Below are 18,286 nucleotides of genomic sequence, written 5' to 3' on the forward strand. Positions count from 1 at the left end.
CACACACTCATATTGGCCCACGTTGTAGGCAATGTTGTTCTTTTCTCGCTAACTTATATTATAATAATGCAACAAAGGGTAGCAATCATATACTTTCACTTGGCCCAATTTCCCCCAGGTGAATCAACCCTGGCTTCTTTGGATGCCTTGCAAACATGTACACTAAATAGGAAGACATCGTGAAGTATCTCTTTTCCTCAAGCTGGACCAATTGGGTATGGATGTTATCACTTATGATTTGGGCCCAATCAAACTTGACTTTCCCTAGGAAGACTTGTTCCATAAAATAAAACATCCACTCCTCAAATAGGTTGGAGTGAGGGAGTCCCATGACTCGGCTGAGCAGCGTTATCATATCTCCATACTCCTCAATGAAATCGCTTCAGTAGGCCTTCTTGGGAATCCTAGTGCTAGGGGGCCTTCTCTCTTTAAACCATTCTTCATTTATTTTTCCCTTGCACTTATTTGGATTAGCGTCAGAAGATGCTTGAACTTCTTCCATTGCTACTACAATTGCATCCTCAGGGAGTGGGATGTCAAAGGCCCCCCCAATAGCCAGAGTGAAGTCAACCATCATTGTTCCATTTGCGACCACCACCCGACTATCTGGCAGATAATGCTTAGCAGCCTCCACAACAAGCTCATAATTTTGGATAGCTTGTGGGAAACATGCTGCTTGCAATGCCACTTTCCACCATCCTCTTGACTTTTATGTAGGCATTAGGAGCATACACCTTGTCTCTAAAATTTTGAAGATCAACATGTTCAAAGTCAATGTCGCCAACATTCTCCCAATTACTCTGAACTTTTGATTCTTGTATCACCCCTTGGTACCAATACTTCATTTTCTCCAACTTGCAGGGGTTGTCAATTTTGGGTGCCTAGGATGCTCCTAATGTGTCAGGGGCCTTAGAGGATTCTACAACCTTTGGTGGCATCTATCTTGCACATTAGGACACGAATTACGAAGCATACTTAAGGTAAAAATGTGGTTAGCGGTGCCCGGAGACAGCGTTAGCATCAACATTATCGAAATAACAACATTGTAATTGCAAAATAGCATGATAACCAAAATTTGAAAGACGCTCTACAATTTGCTATATGAATGATTTGAATTCCAAGGCATGGCTGGGAATGGGGATTAGGTGCATTTGGTTTGAAATTTTGTTGGTTGTTGATTTGGATATGCTTTTTAAAGCAATGTTCCCTATACTGCTGATTTGAAAATGTGAAAGCTTTCAATTTAAATGCATTTTGAGCTGGAACTTGTTTGCTTTGCCAAATAATGAAGGGAGTTTTAAGTTCTTCAAGGGTGTTTAGAAAGATGTTCTGATGTTTTTCAGTTTAGTTCAAAATCTCCAAAATTTCCCTAAGTTTAAAAATTTCAGATTGAAGGCCGAATTCAATAGCAAATGATGGATTTTAGGGCTAGACTTTTAAAATTTGCATAATTTGCCTAAAACAAACCTTAGTTAATACATGGCTATCCATCATTACATACATATGAAAATTTTAAAACCTTTAGGAGCGATTATGCATACCTGGCAACCGTTGACAGCTTGATGACTTGGAGACTAGGACATGCCTTTTGTTGCTTGACGCCTACCTTGAGAACAACTCGGGTTTTCTACAAAGAATGTGAGGAGATTTTAAGCTTAAAATGGTGCCCCCTTTTTTTATTTCTTTTTTCTCTTTGAAAAATCGCCTCTACATAAATTGCAGGGTTTATGAATTTGTCAAAGCAAACCCGAACCTTTCTTCCTTCTCACCCTTTTTGCCCTACGGCCTATGTTGGAGGGAGACTCGGCAGTTTTGAAGGAAATGCAAACTTTATTTATATGCCCTTGCCTCTTTCCCTCCCTTTATTCGCCATTTGATTTTACTTTGGAGAGATATGTGAGCTTCTCTTCTTGTGCGATTTGCTTTGGCGTACGAGTTGGGGAAGAACTCGGGTCTATTAGAAAGAGATAAACTCGCCCCAAAACCCTAACCTTTAAGAGAATTCAGCACTCTTGAACAAATTGCAAGTCATACCTAATCGCCAATCTTGTAATTTTGTAAAACACCTTGAACTCCTCTTTCTTTTCCCCCCCTTTGCTTCTATCGACTTGGGAGGAACTCAGCCTTGCAAGCCGAAATGCAAACTTAGGCGTTTAGAAACAATGCTAATAACCCCGACTTTTCAAAAGCCCCCCAAACTTAGCGTGCAACTTGGAAAGAAAACTTGGCATTTTTAAAGGAAATGTGCGATTTCAAATGCCTCCTCTGTTGGTAAAATTTGGGCTTTAAGAGAGACGCAAGAATCCCTTTCATCGCAAAATCTCACAATTTTTTAAAAACCTCCGAACTTCCTCTTCATTTTGGCTCTTACACTTAACTCATCACTTGCACTACAACGGGAAACTCATGATTTAAGAAGAAAAAGTGCGATATTTAGTTTCTTGCAAAACTAATAGAAATGCCAACTTTCGTTGTTCGCCCTTCACTTATGAGAATTCGGGATTTTTCAAGGAATTGCGCGATTTTGGTTTTAGAAGGTCAACGCCCCCTTTTAACTCATTTTCCTTTTCGCCCTTTACTTAGAAGAAACTCAGCCTTTTAAATAAAAATGTGCGATTCCTTGTGACTTGGCCCTTTGGGTAAAAATGTGCAAACTTTCTTCTTTGCCTTTTAAAACGCCCCCTTTCACCACTTGAAACTTTTCGGCCTCTAAAGGAAAATTGTGAAACTTTGCCTTAAACTTGTTACTTTACCTTTCAAGGGGGGGAAATCGGCTGCAATTTGCCTTTCATTACCTTAGGGGAAAACTATGCATTTGACAAGAAAAGTGTCAAATGACATTTGGCATTTGAATTTGGTTATCATTACCATAAGGCCACCCTTAAGCACCTTGGTTGTTTGAACTCGTTATCCTCTTTCTCGCTCACCACTCTACAAACTAAACAAAATTCCTACTCAAGACCTCAAAGAGGTAGGCAACAAGGGGGACCCTGTTGGTTGAAAATTTTGTACACTTGGGGGAAATATACAAAATTGTGGTTTCAACCACAACACACGAGTAAAAACTCTCCTAATTAAGGGAAGGCTCCCCCTATCTAACTAAAACTAAAATAAAAACAGCATGGGACAGCAGTCTTCCTTCTTTCTTCAAGAAAGACAATATCCTTTTCTCTTCACAGAAAAGGATAGCGATTGAATATGAACAACAGTAACTACTTTCAAGTGAAATAAGAGAAAGGAAATGAAGTTTCCTGAAAGCGCAAAGACTTCCGTCACTTCCTTCGGGACGGGACAGCAATATCAAGCTCAAAGACTTGACTATTGGAAGTCCTATCTAACCTTTGCTATACTAAAATTTACAACGAATAAAAGATAATAGCTCAAAGACTGGAATAATCTATTCTTTCAACACAAAGACAAGAAATAATGCAAGCTCAAAAACTTGCTGCTATTTCTTATCAAACAATATTTTTTCTCAAAAATGGACGCAACCTCAAAGACTTGCTGCTCCTTCAAGAGAGTTTCCTATTTTAATTAATCTTCTCTACTTGCAGCTCAAAGACTTCAAATCAGATTGGACTAAACTCCTTTAGAAACACCTGGCATAGAAGAAATAAAAGATTCAAACTCAAACATGTAGCTCAAAGACTCAAAACTTGAGTAGTCCTTCTTTATTATTCTTCAAAAACTTTCAATCCACATACATAAGCTCAAAGACTTCTTGCTGTAAATTTGGCAGAGTTTTTGCTTGCTTTCCAAAAGATGATAATTACAATGGACCTCTCAAGTATTTATAGAAGAGGAGCCTTGAGAAAAAGGTGGGAGGATCCTAACTAATTTTGAGAGATTCTTTCAACCACCAAGACTCATTCAATAAATAACTGAGACTTCATTAACTAACTAAGAGTTACTCTAACTAACTAAGACTTATTCCAACTACAGTCCTAATCAGACACAACTTGTAGTTGTCTTACATGTAATTACAAAAGTGCAAGTAATGTGTAACTTGCATTTTACAAAAAATACTTTTACATGTAACTTGTCAAAACAAAATTACAACTAAAGATTACAAAAAGAGGGAAAATCCAACTAAGTGTTGAAAAACACTTAAGTTGTATATTGTGAAGACACGAATCCTTGAAATTTCCGGAATGCTCGCTTGTAGTTCCTCGGGATTTCGTTCATGGGTGTTCTTAGCAACAACCATAGTCTTCACAATAATGTCGTGACAACGGAGGAGCACAGATTGTCTTTATCCAGGAAAGACTGGATCTCATGCAAAAAGGCTTGGTGTTTCATCAATGCTTGAATTGAAGCTGCCGAGAATTGTTCGCTCCTCCATTCATTATGAATCCTCATCTGTAAATCAGCAAGAACTTCTTCTTCTGGAATCAGCTCTCCATCCTGACTTACTATATTGCAAGAGGCCCTTTCACAATGTGAGACAATACCTCGATAGACTTCATCCCGGAATCTCCTTGCATCACTGATCTCCTCAATGAGGGATTTAAGAACAAGGGTCTTGTTTTCCATGAGTTCCTCAAATTCCAAGTACATGACCCTGGAAGAGATGATGGCGTGCTCCTGCAAAATACTTAGCTGTTGTTGGGGCATGGTACGCCAGATTGCCAGACTTTTCTCAACACTTTCCAGATTCTTTTTGAAAGTGTTAGAAGTCTGATCCAGTTTCTCCTCAATGGTTTCCAACTTAGACATTATTTGAAAAATGTCTTTTACCACTTGTATACATTGATCATGAAGCTGATCAACCCAGGAATCCAGTGCTTGTACTTTCTGAGCAGCCCTTTCCACTCCACGAATCGGTTCTTGGGAACCAAAAGAACCTATAGAGTTACTCCCTTCAGCAGCAGGTTTTGTGATTTTATGAATGGCTTCCATGAGCTGTCGGTTTTCTTCTTCTAGCTTGTCTTTCTTTGCAAGAAGATCGTCACACCTTTGCACTAGTGAAGCAACAGAAAACTGAGCATCATGTTTAATGACCTCATGTGTTTGCTTGCCCAATTCTACCCTTGTAACCTTATAATCAGCAGCTGACATTTCATCAAGTGGTTTATCTGCAATAGGTTCCACAATTTCAGCTACTTTCATCTTGTTGCTATCAACAGTTACCCTAGAGATAGTCTTTGCCTTCTTAGCAACTTTGGATCTGGACTGTTTGAGTTGCTGGTAGTCAAAGGCATCAGGTGAGATCTCTTGCTTCTTCCTTTTCGGGGTGAAAGAACTAAGCCATGGAGGCAAAGTCATCAATTCACTTCCAGTAGCAACCGTAGGCAAAGGAGAAGCAGTTTCTGTTTGAATTACCGTGGTCACCCTGGGAGGAATATCTGTTTGAACAGCGACCATGGTTTGCTCAATTACCAATGGAGAAGGCTCGTATGCTGAAATGGGAACTGCATTCTGAGGAGACTCATCTATGAGCAAATCAAAAGGAGAAAGAGGCGTCTCAATGGAAATTGGAGGAATGACCTCGTGAGGCGAGTCTAAAACTGGAGACTTAGGCGCATTGTCAGATTGTTGCCCCTCTTCTGGATTATCCAGATCGATCACCCGAACATGGAACCGTGATTTCTCCTTCCCACAAGTAGTCGTCTCCTCAGGAGGAAGCACTACTGCACGACTAACTCATAACTTGATCCTTGTGCCTGAAGATGAAGTACCCTCCTTGTTATCAATCTGAATCTCAGACTTTCATCCAAGAGGCCCTATAGAATCATCTTCTTTACCAACCTTGATTTTGATAAGTCTAACAGCATTACTTTTCAGCCATGCGTTAGTGTTGGCCAAGATAGGCTGAAATCTGTCAAGGATGGAGACGCACTCCTTGTGTGACCATTGGATCAAAGGAAGTGGAGCTTCCTCAACCCTTCGTGAAGTGTATTCAGGATCAAGTATATGCCTGTCATCGATCATCCCTTGTGGGATATCTGCCAAGTTCAAGTCAACAATTTGCTCAACAGTGAGCCTGCAGTAATCCATCTTCAGAACTTCAGCTTCCGTGCGGAGATCTACCCAGATGTCTTCAATGCGATGAACATGCACAAAGGATTTCTTGATCTTCTCCTTCATACCTCTATAATCAAAATCAGCTCTAGGTTTGAACCTCTTAAGCTTGATTTCTTGCAATTCAGCCTCCATGGCCTTAGCCTTCACAGATGTGACAAGGGAGTATCGACGAATTTTCAATGGGTTTGTGCTAGAGATCCCCATTCCAACCTTGTGTCTAGCAGACTGAAAAGTATGAACAGCCATGATCTGTCTTCCCAACTCCATAAGAATTATCTTATCAGTTGGGTATCTTGGAAGCATGTATGGCTGACCATCATAGCATCCAATCCTCATATAGGTGAAGGTGGGAAATTGCAGGAACAAACACCCATACTCAGACACCTTGACCCATGCCTCATCTGACACTCTTTTGTTCCTGAGATCCATGTCGAACTGACACATGAAATATCCGAAGAATGCACCTTGGACTCTTCTGAAATGCAATCTGCTAGGTTTCAATGGCAACTGGTCATAATATTCCCAAACTGGTATAAGCGAGCGATCACCCTTGGTAGAAAGACCTGGAAAGTGTCTAAGTGATGCAGCTAAATATACCAAATAAGAACTCATGAAGAAGGTCATAGTGGTAGGAACTGCTGCAAGTTGTTCGCACAAAGCATCACTGATGATTTCACCCAATGAAATGTGATGCAACTGCCGTATGAACATAATGAATTGATACATCCATGGCTCAAAGACATTAGAGTGCTCAAGGCCCATCATCCTACTGAGAAGAGTGATGGTGTCTCCTATCTCCCACTTGAAATCACAACGGTACAACTTTGCCCATCTTGAGAAGGAAGGACGTGGCTCTTGGATCCACCTATTGATGTGTCGCTTTCAATCTTTTTCCCTTTTCACATAATACTCTGCTGCACTTTCTTTGGTGATTTCCATATAAACAGGTGCAGGAGGTATTCTGAAAACCTTCTCGATTGTATCCGCATCAAGGCGAATTATAGCTTCTCCATCATCATTTTTGATGACTCTTAATTCCTTATCAAAATGATGGGCGCATGCAAGAATGAACTCAGGTTCTAGGGCAGCCACTAGGAAGGAAGATGCATGATGGATATGGCTGTCCAACAACCGCTGCAGTTGTTATCCTGTGGATCTTCTATCCTATTGATGAATTCTGCCATATCAACGTGCCCTATTTCCGTGTCCCTGATGCGATTCAAAGGAGAAGAAACCTGGGAAGGTGCAACCTCATTCTGGTATTTGTCATATTTGTATTTCATTTTCTTTGGAGTTGGAGATGCCGGCAAATCTGACATTGATTGTGAACCTGGAATGCTGTGATGAAGACTTAAAAGAGTCAAGGCAACATCATAGTCAGCTGCAAATATCATTCTTCCTTCTTCAAATGGGTAAAACTTTGATTTCTGAATTTCACGGTTTTGTGAGAGGAAGAGGGGAGATATGTAGAAATGGGAAAATCTTGATTTTGACCAAATTCGGATCTTGGGAGAATTTTCGCAAGTATACAAGTTGGAAAAGACATACATGCAATCGGGGTTTTAAAACCCGAATACAAGTACACTTGTAAATTCAAAAATGGAGAAATGGACGAAAAATGAGATTTTGACTTGCGGGAAATGATGGAAATGGAAAGTACGGATATGGAGAACATGAATGGATAGAAATGGGAATATCCGGGAAAGTCATTTTCATGAAAATGAGAAGAACTTTTCAACATGTAATCCGGTTTTTAAAACCCGAATTTGCAAGGGAAGGGTATTTCACACTTTTCAAGCTTGGAATTTTAACCAAAAATGATTAAATTCCTTAACCGTAGGGGAAGAAGAAGAATTTCCAGCGAACTTGTAATCGAGATTAAAAATCCCGAATACAAGTTAAGAGGGAATTTTGGGAAGAACAATGCAATTCAACAATTGCATATTAAGGGGAAGATTTCTTTCACAAAAACCAATTTTTAGGGGAAGAACATCACATGCCAAAAATGCAACTAATAACGAAAAATAAAGAAAACAAGAAAATAATAAAATGAAGGGAAGAAAGGAAAGAGAACATACCTTTCTTAAAAATGCAAAATGCTTCTCCAATAATGCAACAATTCTTGAAATGAAGAAGCAAAACCGGTGAAAAGGAGCAATCCGGAATGTCAAACCCTTATCACGTTTTTTGTGAAAATGCCCCAAATTGATAAATATAGTAGCAATCTCAAACTTGGAGGACCAAAATGCCAATGAGAGTGTGCATCCAAGTTTATTAGAGCAAAACGCCTAAGGAGGAAGAAGAAGCAATGATGCCAAATGTTTGAAAACGTTGCCAAAGGTTGAAAACCGTTGCCAAAGGGAATCACGTGGCCACCATTATAAACTCCAACAGCATCATTAAATGGTGCGAAAATCCTCTCACCCTCCACGCCTAGGTAGAAAAAGGCAAAACGCTTAAGGAGATTGCAGATTTATGGAGTAAAAAACGCCCAAAATGTGGATTAAAAGAACCACGTTTTTTGCTGATTTAGCTCCAAAAACCAGTCAATATAACCTCCATTTGGCATGAAAGATGTTCATGATTGCATGAAAATAGAGTAGAAGCAAAAACGCCTTTCCTCCCTAAAAAATCTCCACAAAAAATTGCTTTGAAATCTTCAACAAATCGATTTTTCATGCAAATCAGGTTTTGGGAGACACATGACAAGTTCAAATTGCCCAAAATGAAGCAAATCGGGTTTTAGAGAGAAAATAACAAGTTTTATTTTCACTTTTTTCATTCACATGCCAAAATCGGGTTTTTTAAGACAAATGGCAAGTTTAAAAATTCACTTTTTCACTTACCAAGCCAAAATCGGGTTTTTTGGAGCAAACTGCAAGTTTAAAAATTGTCAAAAATGCATTTGCAAGCCAAAATCGGGTTTTTTGGAGCAAACTGCAAGTTTAAAAATACTTGTAAAAGGGAAATAAAATCCCTACAACAAGTTAGAAACACTTGCACATATGTAATGGGGATTTAAAATCCCTATTACATGTAAAAACCATTAAAGTAGGGGTTTTTTGACCAAACTGCAAGTTTACTTGCAGTTGAGACAAAAAATCCCTATTTTAACTAAAAATGACCAAAAAACAATAAAAAGATAAAAACATCTAAGGGGAAACTTAAAATAAATTACAAGTGACATATTTAAAATAAAAGTGCACATGTAATTGGTCAAAAATTCCCCTACAAAGACCAAAACAATGAATATCATTAAAACTTGCAGTTTGAAGAAAATTCTCCACCTGCAGTTTGGGTTTTAAAACCCGAAATTGAAGGAAAGGCATAACAAACGAACCCAGAATTGGACGAAATTCGAAAGGTAGTTCGAGAGTGAACTGAGGGTTAAGCCAGTCCAAGGATTAGTCGAAATTCTGCCTCGGGAAGCATGCCATAGAGTAAAAATTTTCATTTTTTCATAAAAATTTCCCCATAGTGGTCCTTCATTTTTGGAAACAAAAATGAGGACAATAGACCCTATCAACGATGAGGAGTGTGTGCAAGGCAAAACAGGACCCTATAACCTATTGAGCAAATTTTGCTAAATCTCAAAAAGATACAACATTGATAACAGCATTATAAATTTTGGAGTCAATTTTTGGTCTATTTTACTAATCTGTGATATTATAATTCAGAAATTTCACTTCTGGGACAGATATGGAGACAATTTGATATTACTAGTTTCCAAAATCACAGCATAGGTAACCTCTCACCTACTTCCACCTTCCCATTTTAAAACATTCCAATTCCTTTTCCCTAATTCACCACAACCTTGAAAGTTGAGTGCCAACATTTTTGATAGCCCAAAAAGGTAAAGCCCTGCATAAAATAGAGTCCAGGAAAATCACAATTCTGACCTTTGTTTTTTTGAGTTCTGACAAAATCATAGGTTTCACGTGTAAACTTGAGTGACATTGATAAAACTACAATTTTTGCAAAGCTGCAGCAGCACACTTATGGTTCTATAAAGACAGGCAAAGCTGAGATAAACCAAAGATGTTACAGCTGCAAAAAGGACATACTCAGGTAAAATTCATCAAACTGATCATAATAACTTTGGTGGGAAGCCATGTAGGGACAATCCATTAATATTCAGAAAATGAAAGACATTCTTTTCCATGACTGCTATTCCCAGTCCACTATAAGCTATAATACTCATGAATGTGTGCAAATTAACTTGTATGCAAATGCACATATTTGCAATCAGCCAAACAAAGTCATGAAACACTAAAATCAATACTATCAAATGGGTATAACAACAGTAAACCAGCAATAACATCAATTTGGTAGCTATAATTAACCACACAATGATATAAACTCTCCAAAAACAACTGCACACTTTTGAAATCTTACATAATCAGCAACTTACTCTTTCTCATTATGACTTATTCGAGTGGGTGATTTCAATCTCCCATGTAAATGCATTGGAAAATAGATTATGAATGTGGAATGCACTCCACATTTTGATGCTTGCATTCTTGCTCCAATAGTCAAGTATAAAGCCAACAAAAATGATGTAAATTTTCTTAACTAAATTTTGGATTGCCCCACTACCATAGTCAGATAAATAAAAAGTTACATCTTTTGGCTTCTTGTATTTGACTCGTAAGTTGCAACCAATGAACCATCTTCACATCATTTTCCTTATGCTCATGTACAATCAATTTGGGTCTTCTTCCATAAGTTTCTGATCTAAATTTTTACCAAGCTGAAATTCAACATTAATATCCAGTAAGGCATCTTTTTTAGGTGTATGTTTCATAATAAGGCCATATTGGAACTCCTCATTAACACAAAGTGCAGAAAATGATAATAACAACTACTGAAAAATAACTTGTGCATATGTTCCTTGCAAACATAAATATGATGATAGCTTGTTCTCAACTCAATATTTGAAAATCGATCAATGATGATGGCATACTTGCAACCTGCTGCAAACTTTAAGGCATATTGAAATCCTCCATCATAAATAGAAAACACATTTCCTTGATATTTGAGCTTCACACCCTCAATTTGAATGGAGTTCCACCTTTGCATTAATAAAGCCCAATTACCTTCTCTTGAAACACCGTATTCTACCACATATGTATGTGAGAAATCTTAAATGATGAATAGAAAATATGGGCTAATTACCTTTTGAAGCTTGTCATGAACTTGCTAAGTTTTGTACACCCATTCAAAAACCTCCTTTATTCCTCTTGTTGTTTGATGGTGACTTACTTTCTTTTGTCATTGTATCTTGTTGCTTTATAATCCCAATGATCACTTTTTCATGTCTCATATGATCTGTAGACACCTAAAATTGTCATGTCTAATTAAATAAATATCTGTATTTATTTAATTATTTTATCATAAGTCTTCTATTAATTAAATAAATTCATATTTATTTAATTAATTCATTAATCCTCTTCTAAGCCTTTCCTCATTTAAATAAATACTTTTATTTATTTAAATTGTTTTTTTTCCTAAATTAAATAAATATTTTATTTATTTAATTGATCCCATTTCCTCTATTAATTATTTATTTAATTAATTCAGTATCCTTTTCTACACATGACACATGTCATTCATCTCTTAATTCCTACACTACCTACCCTCTCATTATTTTCTTGCTTCCTCTGCTTACCCTTTAATCCTAGCCGACCATTTATCTTTACACCTCTTAATTTTATCCTTCCATTTCTTATAGTGTCTTCTATATAAGAGGACGCTTTCTTCATTATCAACCCTAATGATGCAATCAAGCCTTCTTGCGATCAAGCTATCAACCACATTTCCGTTCTTTGTTAAGATCTTGTGCACACATAAAATCTGAGAGCAAATATATCAAACAAGATCAATGGAGATTGAAACCCTACTAGACATGTGAATGGTATATTCGATTTTGTTTCTGTTGATTTGCATGATCTTAGGTATCTCCATTGTGTATGGTGGATTGCTTTCATTGTTAGGCTAGGGTTTTGTGGTTGATCCGTGTTAGTCTTTCAATATTGTTGTTTCCATTATCCACTTTTCACCATCACACATGATCCTCCCTTTCTTTGCTACACATTTTAAAATCATCAAAAGATTAAAAAAAAAAAAATTGTTTCAACCCATCATTATATACCTGTTTTACCATGTATGAAAAAGTAGCCGATGCATTTTTTATCCAAGCAACTTGTTCTATTTGAGAAGTACTCTTAACCAAGACCCTTCTCAAATTTTCTTTAGAGTAGCCTCCAATCTTGATAGCTTTCCCTTTGAGTGTAAACTTAAACCCCTTATGTGTTGCAATTTTTGTCTTCCTTAGTCTTTTCCCTAGAAGGAAGGTGCATTCACCACCATGCTTCCATTGTGCTGCTCTAATAACACTGAAAATTGAGGATTTTGAAATAGAAAACACTTTTGCAACTTTCAAATTAGACTCATCAACAATTTCAGCCTTCATGTGCTTCTCAATATCTTCCTTTTGTGACTCTTTGGATAAAGCACCAAGTACCCATATGCAAAAATAATCCAGAACTTGAAACAAAGAGTCCACATTCCCTTTGCTACAAGTTGTATTCATTACTTTATCACCACTTTTTGCATGTTTTCCATGATGACAAAAATTCTGTAATGATATGTAAAGGAACAAATATGGAATATTTTCATACCATAGGCTGAGATCCAAGTGCTCACATCCTTTTGGAAAATGAATTATTGAGTTATCACCATCAGCTTTAGAGTCAATTTAAAAATTCTTCTTGAGTGCACCTCCATCCAACATTCTATTATGAAAATCCATCGAGGGCTCGCCGTTTGGAAATTTGAAGGATAGCTCATAATTTGATGCATCTTGATCCATCTTCATATTTAGCTCCATCTTCAATTCTCCACAATCCTCAAGTGATGCCTTTTCCTCTATTGTCAAAGGATTTTTACCTTCAACTTGCATGGTACCAGCTTCTGTTCTTCCTCATTGATTTTCTCAACGATGTTTTGTGACCCCAAATTTAACTGTTCCTCTTCTTTTCTCTCACATTTCCGATTTGGCTCTCAAGGATCTTTGCAAGAGAAATAAAGTTTTTGTCTTATAAGTTTATTTTTGCTGTCCTCTTTGCCACTTGCCATAAGAGAACTCTTTTCTTTTGTATTTTTCTCCTTGATCTCCTCCTTAGCAACCTCTGATTTTTATTTTTACTTTCTCAATTGTTCTTTTTCCTTTCTAGTCCTTATGAAATACTTGTAAGATGATACTCTAACTTTGAAAGCTTCTGATTTACCATGGAGATCTTCAAAGATCCTAATAATATATTCATCATGGGGCATAGTTCTTCTTGTAGCCTCTACATAATCATAAAATGTTAGAGAATCCTTTGCACTATTAGTTAGATTATGGTATTATTCATACCATTTATCAATTGCACTCACATTGTCTATTTGTAACATTCTCTTAAATAGGGACATCCAGAAACCCCCCATGATAAACACTTCACCGTGCAAGCTGACAAGATCTCAGTTTTGAGAAGTGCATGGAATAAAGAATTGCAGCATCAAGCAAAGTTGGCATGTGCTAGATTTTGGTACTACAATAATATTTTGTTCAATATTGCTTCGTGTCCATCGTGGGAGCAATTGGTCAGTGCATTGACTGTGGCAGGTAAGAGGTTCAAGGCCCCAATTCGTCATGAGTTGAGCAGACCATTATTGCAAGATGAGGTCCAAAACACACGCTAACTAGTGGAAGAACAAAGGATTATTTGGGAAAATAGTGGCTACACCATTTTATCTGATGGGTGGATGAATGGCAAGAATAGGACACTCGTCAACTTTCTAGTTGTTTTAGCGGGGCAATTGGTATTTTTAAAATCAGTTGATGCCTCCAATGAAGTAAAAAATGCAGAGACCTTGTGCAACATGTTGAAGGTGGTGACCGAGATGAAAGTAAAAAATGTCATTCAGATTGTGATTGATAATGCAACTACTTATGTCGCAGCCAACAAACTTCTACAAGCTAGGCATCCGACATTATTTTGGAGCCCTTGTGTTGCCCATTCTCTTGACTTGCTCCTTGATGACATTGATGACATTGATGACATAGGGAAACTAAGATGGGAGAAGAATGTGGTTGAAGATGGAAAGAATATCACAAAGTACATCTACAACCACACATGGGTCTTGAGTCTTACGAGAGAGCACGTTGATGGTGAGGATCTCATGAAATCAAGAGTCTCACACTTTAATACTAATTTTCTCACCTTACAAAGCATATTAACATTGCCCAACTTGAAGCAGATGTTTGTAAGTGAAAGATGGTTGGAGAGTCCTTATTCTAGGAAGGCTAAAGCAAAGAAGGTTGTGAAGGCCATTTTTGATGATTGATTTGCCAAAATCATGGAGGAGATCATCAATATAAATTTTCAAACTTCAATTGATGATCTATTTTTTATTTTCCAAAATTACAAATTGCAAATTTTGTTAAATTTTTGATATCTAGGTGTTAGAACTATTGGTTAGGGTTCTATGATTGGTGGATGGGGATCAAAACCCCAGGGGATATCTATATGAGGCCATGGATAAGGCCAAAGAGGTGATTCAACGTTTGTATGGATCAAACAAGACCAAATATGAAAACATATGGCACATAATTGATAGGTGGAACCAAAAACTCCAACATATTCATGTTGTTGCCTACTTTTTGAATCCCAAGTTTTATTTCTCCCCTACTTTCAAAGCAAATGTAGTGGTTCTTGTTGGCGTCAACACATGTATTGGAAGATTAGTAGTTGGTGAGAACCTTTGAGGCCTCATACTTGGTGAGTTACAGAGTTAGAAGAAGGCCGAAGAGACAATGCTTTCTTCAGCTGATTGCATTCGTCGGAGAGGCACCCTACTGCCAAGTAAAAAATCATGTGTTTAATTTTATTTTACTATTTATTTCACTCTTTAAGTTTATTAAAACCTTTACCAAGTTATAAATGACAACTTTTGTCCTTATAGATTTGTGGTGGGAAGATTATGGTGCCACAACACCTAATCTTCAAAAGCTCACCATCTACATTTTAACTTAGCCTTGTAGTGCTTCTAGGTGTGAGCACAATAGGAGTGTTTTTGAGGCCATTCGCACAAAAAAATGCAATAGGTTGACTCAAAGGCGTTAATATGACCTTGTCTATGTGCACTACAACCTTTGATTGCATGAAAAGAAGGTACAAGGGTAGGGTTCACATGAAGCACTTGACCTGGATGACATTGATCCATATTCAGAAGATTGGATTGTCAAGCCTGATGATGTTGATGTCGATTGTTTATAGACGATGACTTAGCTGAGTTGAAGAGGGAGGCAGCTGAATGGGAGGTGGAAGTGGCAGCATGTGAGGAGGCAAAAGGTGAGGTTGGTCATCCAACAAAGGCAGTTTCCTCACATACACAGCTTGATTCCCATCCCATCACTATGGATGAGGCACTTATCAAGGCAACTATTGAGGATATTGCAGCTATAAATCTACTTCAACAACAGGCACACAACGGCAACAAACTTTTTTGAGCTATAGTTGTAGAGGAAATTTATGATTTATAATTTTCATTAATACCAAAACTTAAACGTAATATGTATTCAGAGATTGTAGTTGTTTTGTGGTCTACAATAAGTATTGAACTCAAATATATTCAGAGGTTGCACTGGTTTTTGGTCTATGATATGTATTTAACTCAAACTTTGATTTATATATGATGAAAATAAATTATATGTTCTACAAATTCAGTATGTGTTTTTAAGAATATTTTAAGAAACTATATATGTTCAAACGTTCGATAAATTTGCCAAGTTATTGCCAATTTTTTGTTGAGCCCCGAATTTTTAAAAATTTTGGACCAGCTGAGTTATTGCTGAGTCCAAGTTTTTCAACTATGGTTTTATTCATGCTCTTCGTATCTAATCTTTGGCAACAAGGAAAGTAAAGAAATCTGATCATTTGCTACTTCCAATGAGTTTTCCTCACCTTGGGGTTCCTAGGATAAAATTCTGTGTATGTTAATTTGTGTGCTTTTTCTCCATTGTTCATTTGATATGACAAGTAGCATTTACTTTTCCTTTCCAACTCAGCACTAATCTAGTCTTCAACGCATTCAACAAACATACTCAGCCTGTCATTTGAAGCAATTTCAAGTAGGAACAGCAGTTGTGTGATTTTGCAAATTATAGAACCAAGTGTGCTTAAGATCACTTGATGGAAAGGAGATCTTGTCAGTTCTGTTGGTTAACATAATTGAAGTATGTGCTCTTCTAGACATGTCAATTGAAAAGGCGATAGTCTTTTCCTTATTTTTCATTTCTAGTGCATAACTCATACATATGATCCTGAAAGACAATTTACGAATATTTTTTGTGACTTTGCAATCTAGATCGTTGTAGTTGGATTAGGTATGTTGCTTTTTTGAGGTGAAATGGTAGAGATTGATTTAACTTGACTTCTCTTTTGCAACTTCTCATTTTTCATTTCTGAAGGAGGATTTCCAAGCTCAATAGCATTAAGTTAATTCTGCAATACCACTCAATCGGGGACAAAACTAGATATTTTCCTTTAGCCAGCCATTTTATGGTCTCTTTTGCCAATTCTTGATGTTCAGAACTCCTTCCCGATGTATCTATTTATATTATCTCTCTCTTCAATACATACTTTTTATTTAACTAATAACCACTGCCCAGAAACTACCAAGATTAAATTATCCAACTTATCTTATATTGCATAGAAATCTGCCCTTCAGTCTCTTGAGAGAACTCAAAATTCATTCGAGTAGAATCTGTCGTTTTGGTCTCCCATTAAGTACCCATAACATTTTGTAAATTTACTAAAATGATTTCTCACTACTTAAATATGGAAATATTTGGAAAGCTAGGCCTGGTTATAGTAACATTTAAATAATGTTGTGTATGCAGATGTGAAAATGTCTGGATTTTACCATTCATAGGACGGGTCATTGTTTCTGCTAATGGGTATAATCCCAGAGACAATGAATTCGCTTCGCCTCGGATGATCTGTGCATATCCCTGCAGGAGAATTTATCCAGATGCAATTGAAACTTTAAGGTCCCAAATAAACATGGGCAAGTACTTTCTCCACGATCCCGGCCAGCCCAAAGCCAATTTAATCATCCGTAACTTATCATTATCTAGATTGAAAATGGATCTTAAAGATTTTCAGTTTACCAAAGCTTACCAGAAGCGTGTATAAAAAGAATTCAAAGGAAAGGATTAATGGATTGTATACCGTTTGAACTTCTCTACAAACTGGACCTAAGGAGTGCTCACATTCAAGTTATTAGAGACTAGAAGCAATATTGATCAGAATTCAAACTTTTAATAAGGATCTGATCAACCAAGGCTCATGAAACAGGGATGCCAGCAATAAAGTAAATAGCATCGATCCTCAAATTAAAAAAAATATTTTCTGTATTGCCCATTGAGAGTAAATATTAAAACATGAAGTGAAGATCAACCTGAGCCATTTCATGGTGGAATGGAATTTTTTGATCTGGTGGAGATTCATTTGCAGTGAAAACTCTGCCAGTAACATTTGTTCTGGGAGCAGCTCCCCCAACATAAGGCAATTCCTCGTACCCAAATGCTTCTACCACATGATTGAAGTCCACGGGTGAATGGATTGGAAAGCCTCTAAGTAAGAGAGCCCCACTTGAATGGAGAAGAGAATCCAACCACGTTTTATGCCTTGTTATGGCCTCACCCACTTGAGAAGCTGATGAAAAGGATTGAAATGGAGCAGGGAAAAGCACCTTTGGGAATTGAATTCCTTCTACTAACTTCTCTTGTGCTATTCGGCTCTCCTCAAAATCTAAGTTGTTTTCTGCTTGGCCTCCCATGTTCACTTCAGTTCAAAAAACAATCTCTTCGAGGTGCAAAAATAACGCACTTGCAGAAAACATTAAATATTTAAAGAATAATTCTAAAGGATATTCTAATTATATATCATCTCTAATTTGCTATCGAGAAAAGGGGTCTAGATACAATGTATTTTGGACTGTTTTTATTGTTGTGTTCTAATGAGTATCTAATAGGTTCTAAATGGTTAGATACAATGCATATTGGACTCTTCTTTACTCAATTTTATTTGTACCTATTCTCTATTGTTTTTATTTTATTGGAAAGTGTTTGAGGCATGAATACTATTAGGTATTAAAAGATGGCTAGATACAATGTATTTTGGATTTTATTGAAAAGTGTTTTAGAATGGAATAT

At 37.1% G+C, this 18,286-nt stretch overlaps 1 protein-coding gene across 1 annotated transcript in view; it reads right to left on the bottom strand.

Annotated features, from left to right (window-relative positions):
* LOC131076991 (clavaminate synthase-like protein At3g21360) overlaps positions 1–17,987 on the bottom strand; it is a 62,951-nt gene extending 44,964 nt beyond the window's left edge. The window contains exon 1 of the mRNA XM_058014352.2: positions 17,530–17,987. Within this exon, the coding sequence (XP_057870335.2) occupies positions 17,530–17,910 (381 nt within the window). The 5' untranslated portion in view covers positions 17,911–17,987. The remainder of the gene's footprint in view (positions 1–17,529) is intronic.
* Between the last annotated feature and the right edge of the window lie 299 nt (positions 17,988–18,286).

The sequence above is a fragment of the Cryptomeria japonica genome, chromosome 6, assembly GCF_030272615.1.
Source record: "Cryptomeria japonica chromosome 6, Sugi_1.0, whole genome shotgun sequence".
Taxonomy (NCBI): Eukaryota; Viridiplantae; Streptophyta; class Pinopsida; order Cupressales; family Cupressaceae; genus Cryptomeria; species Cryptomeria japonica.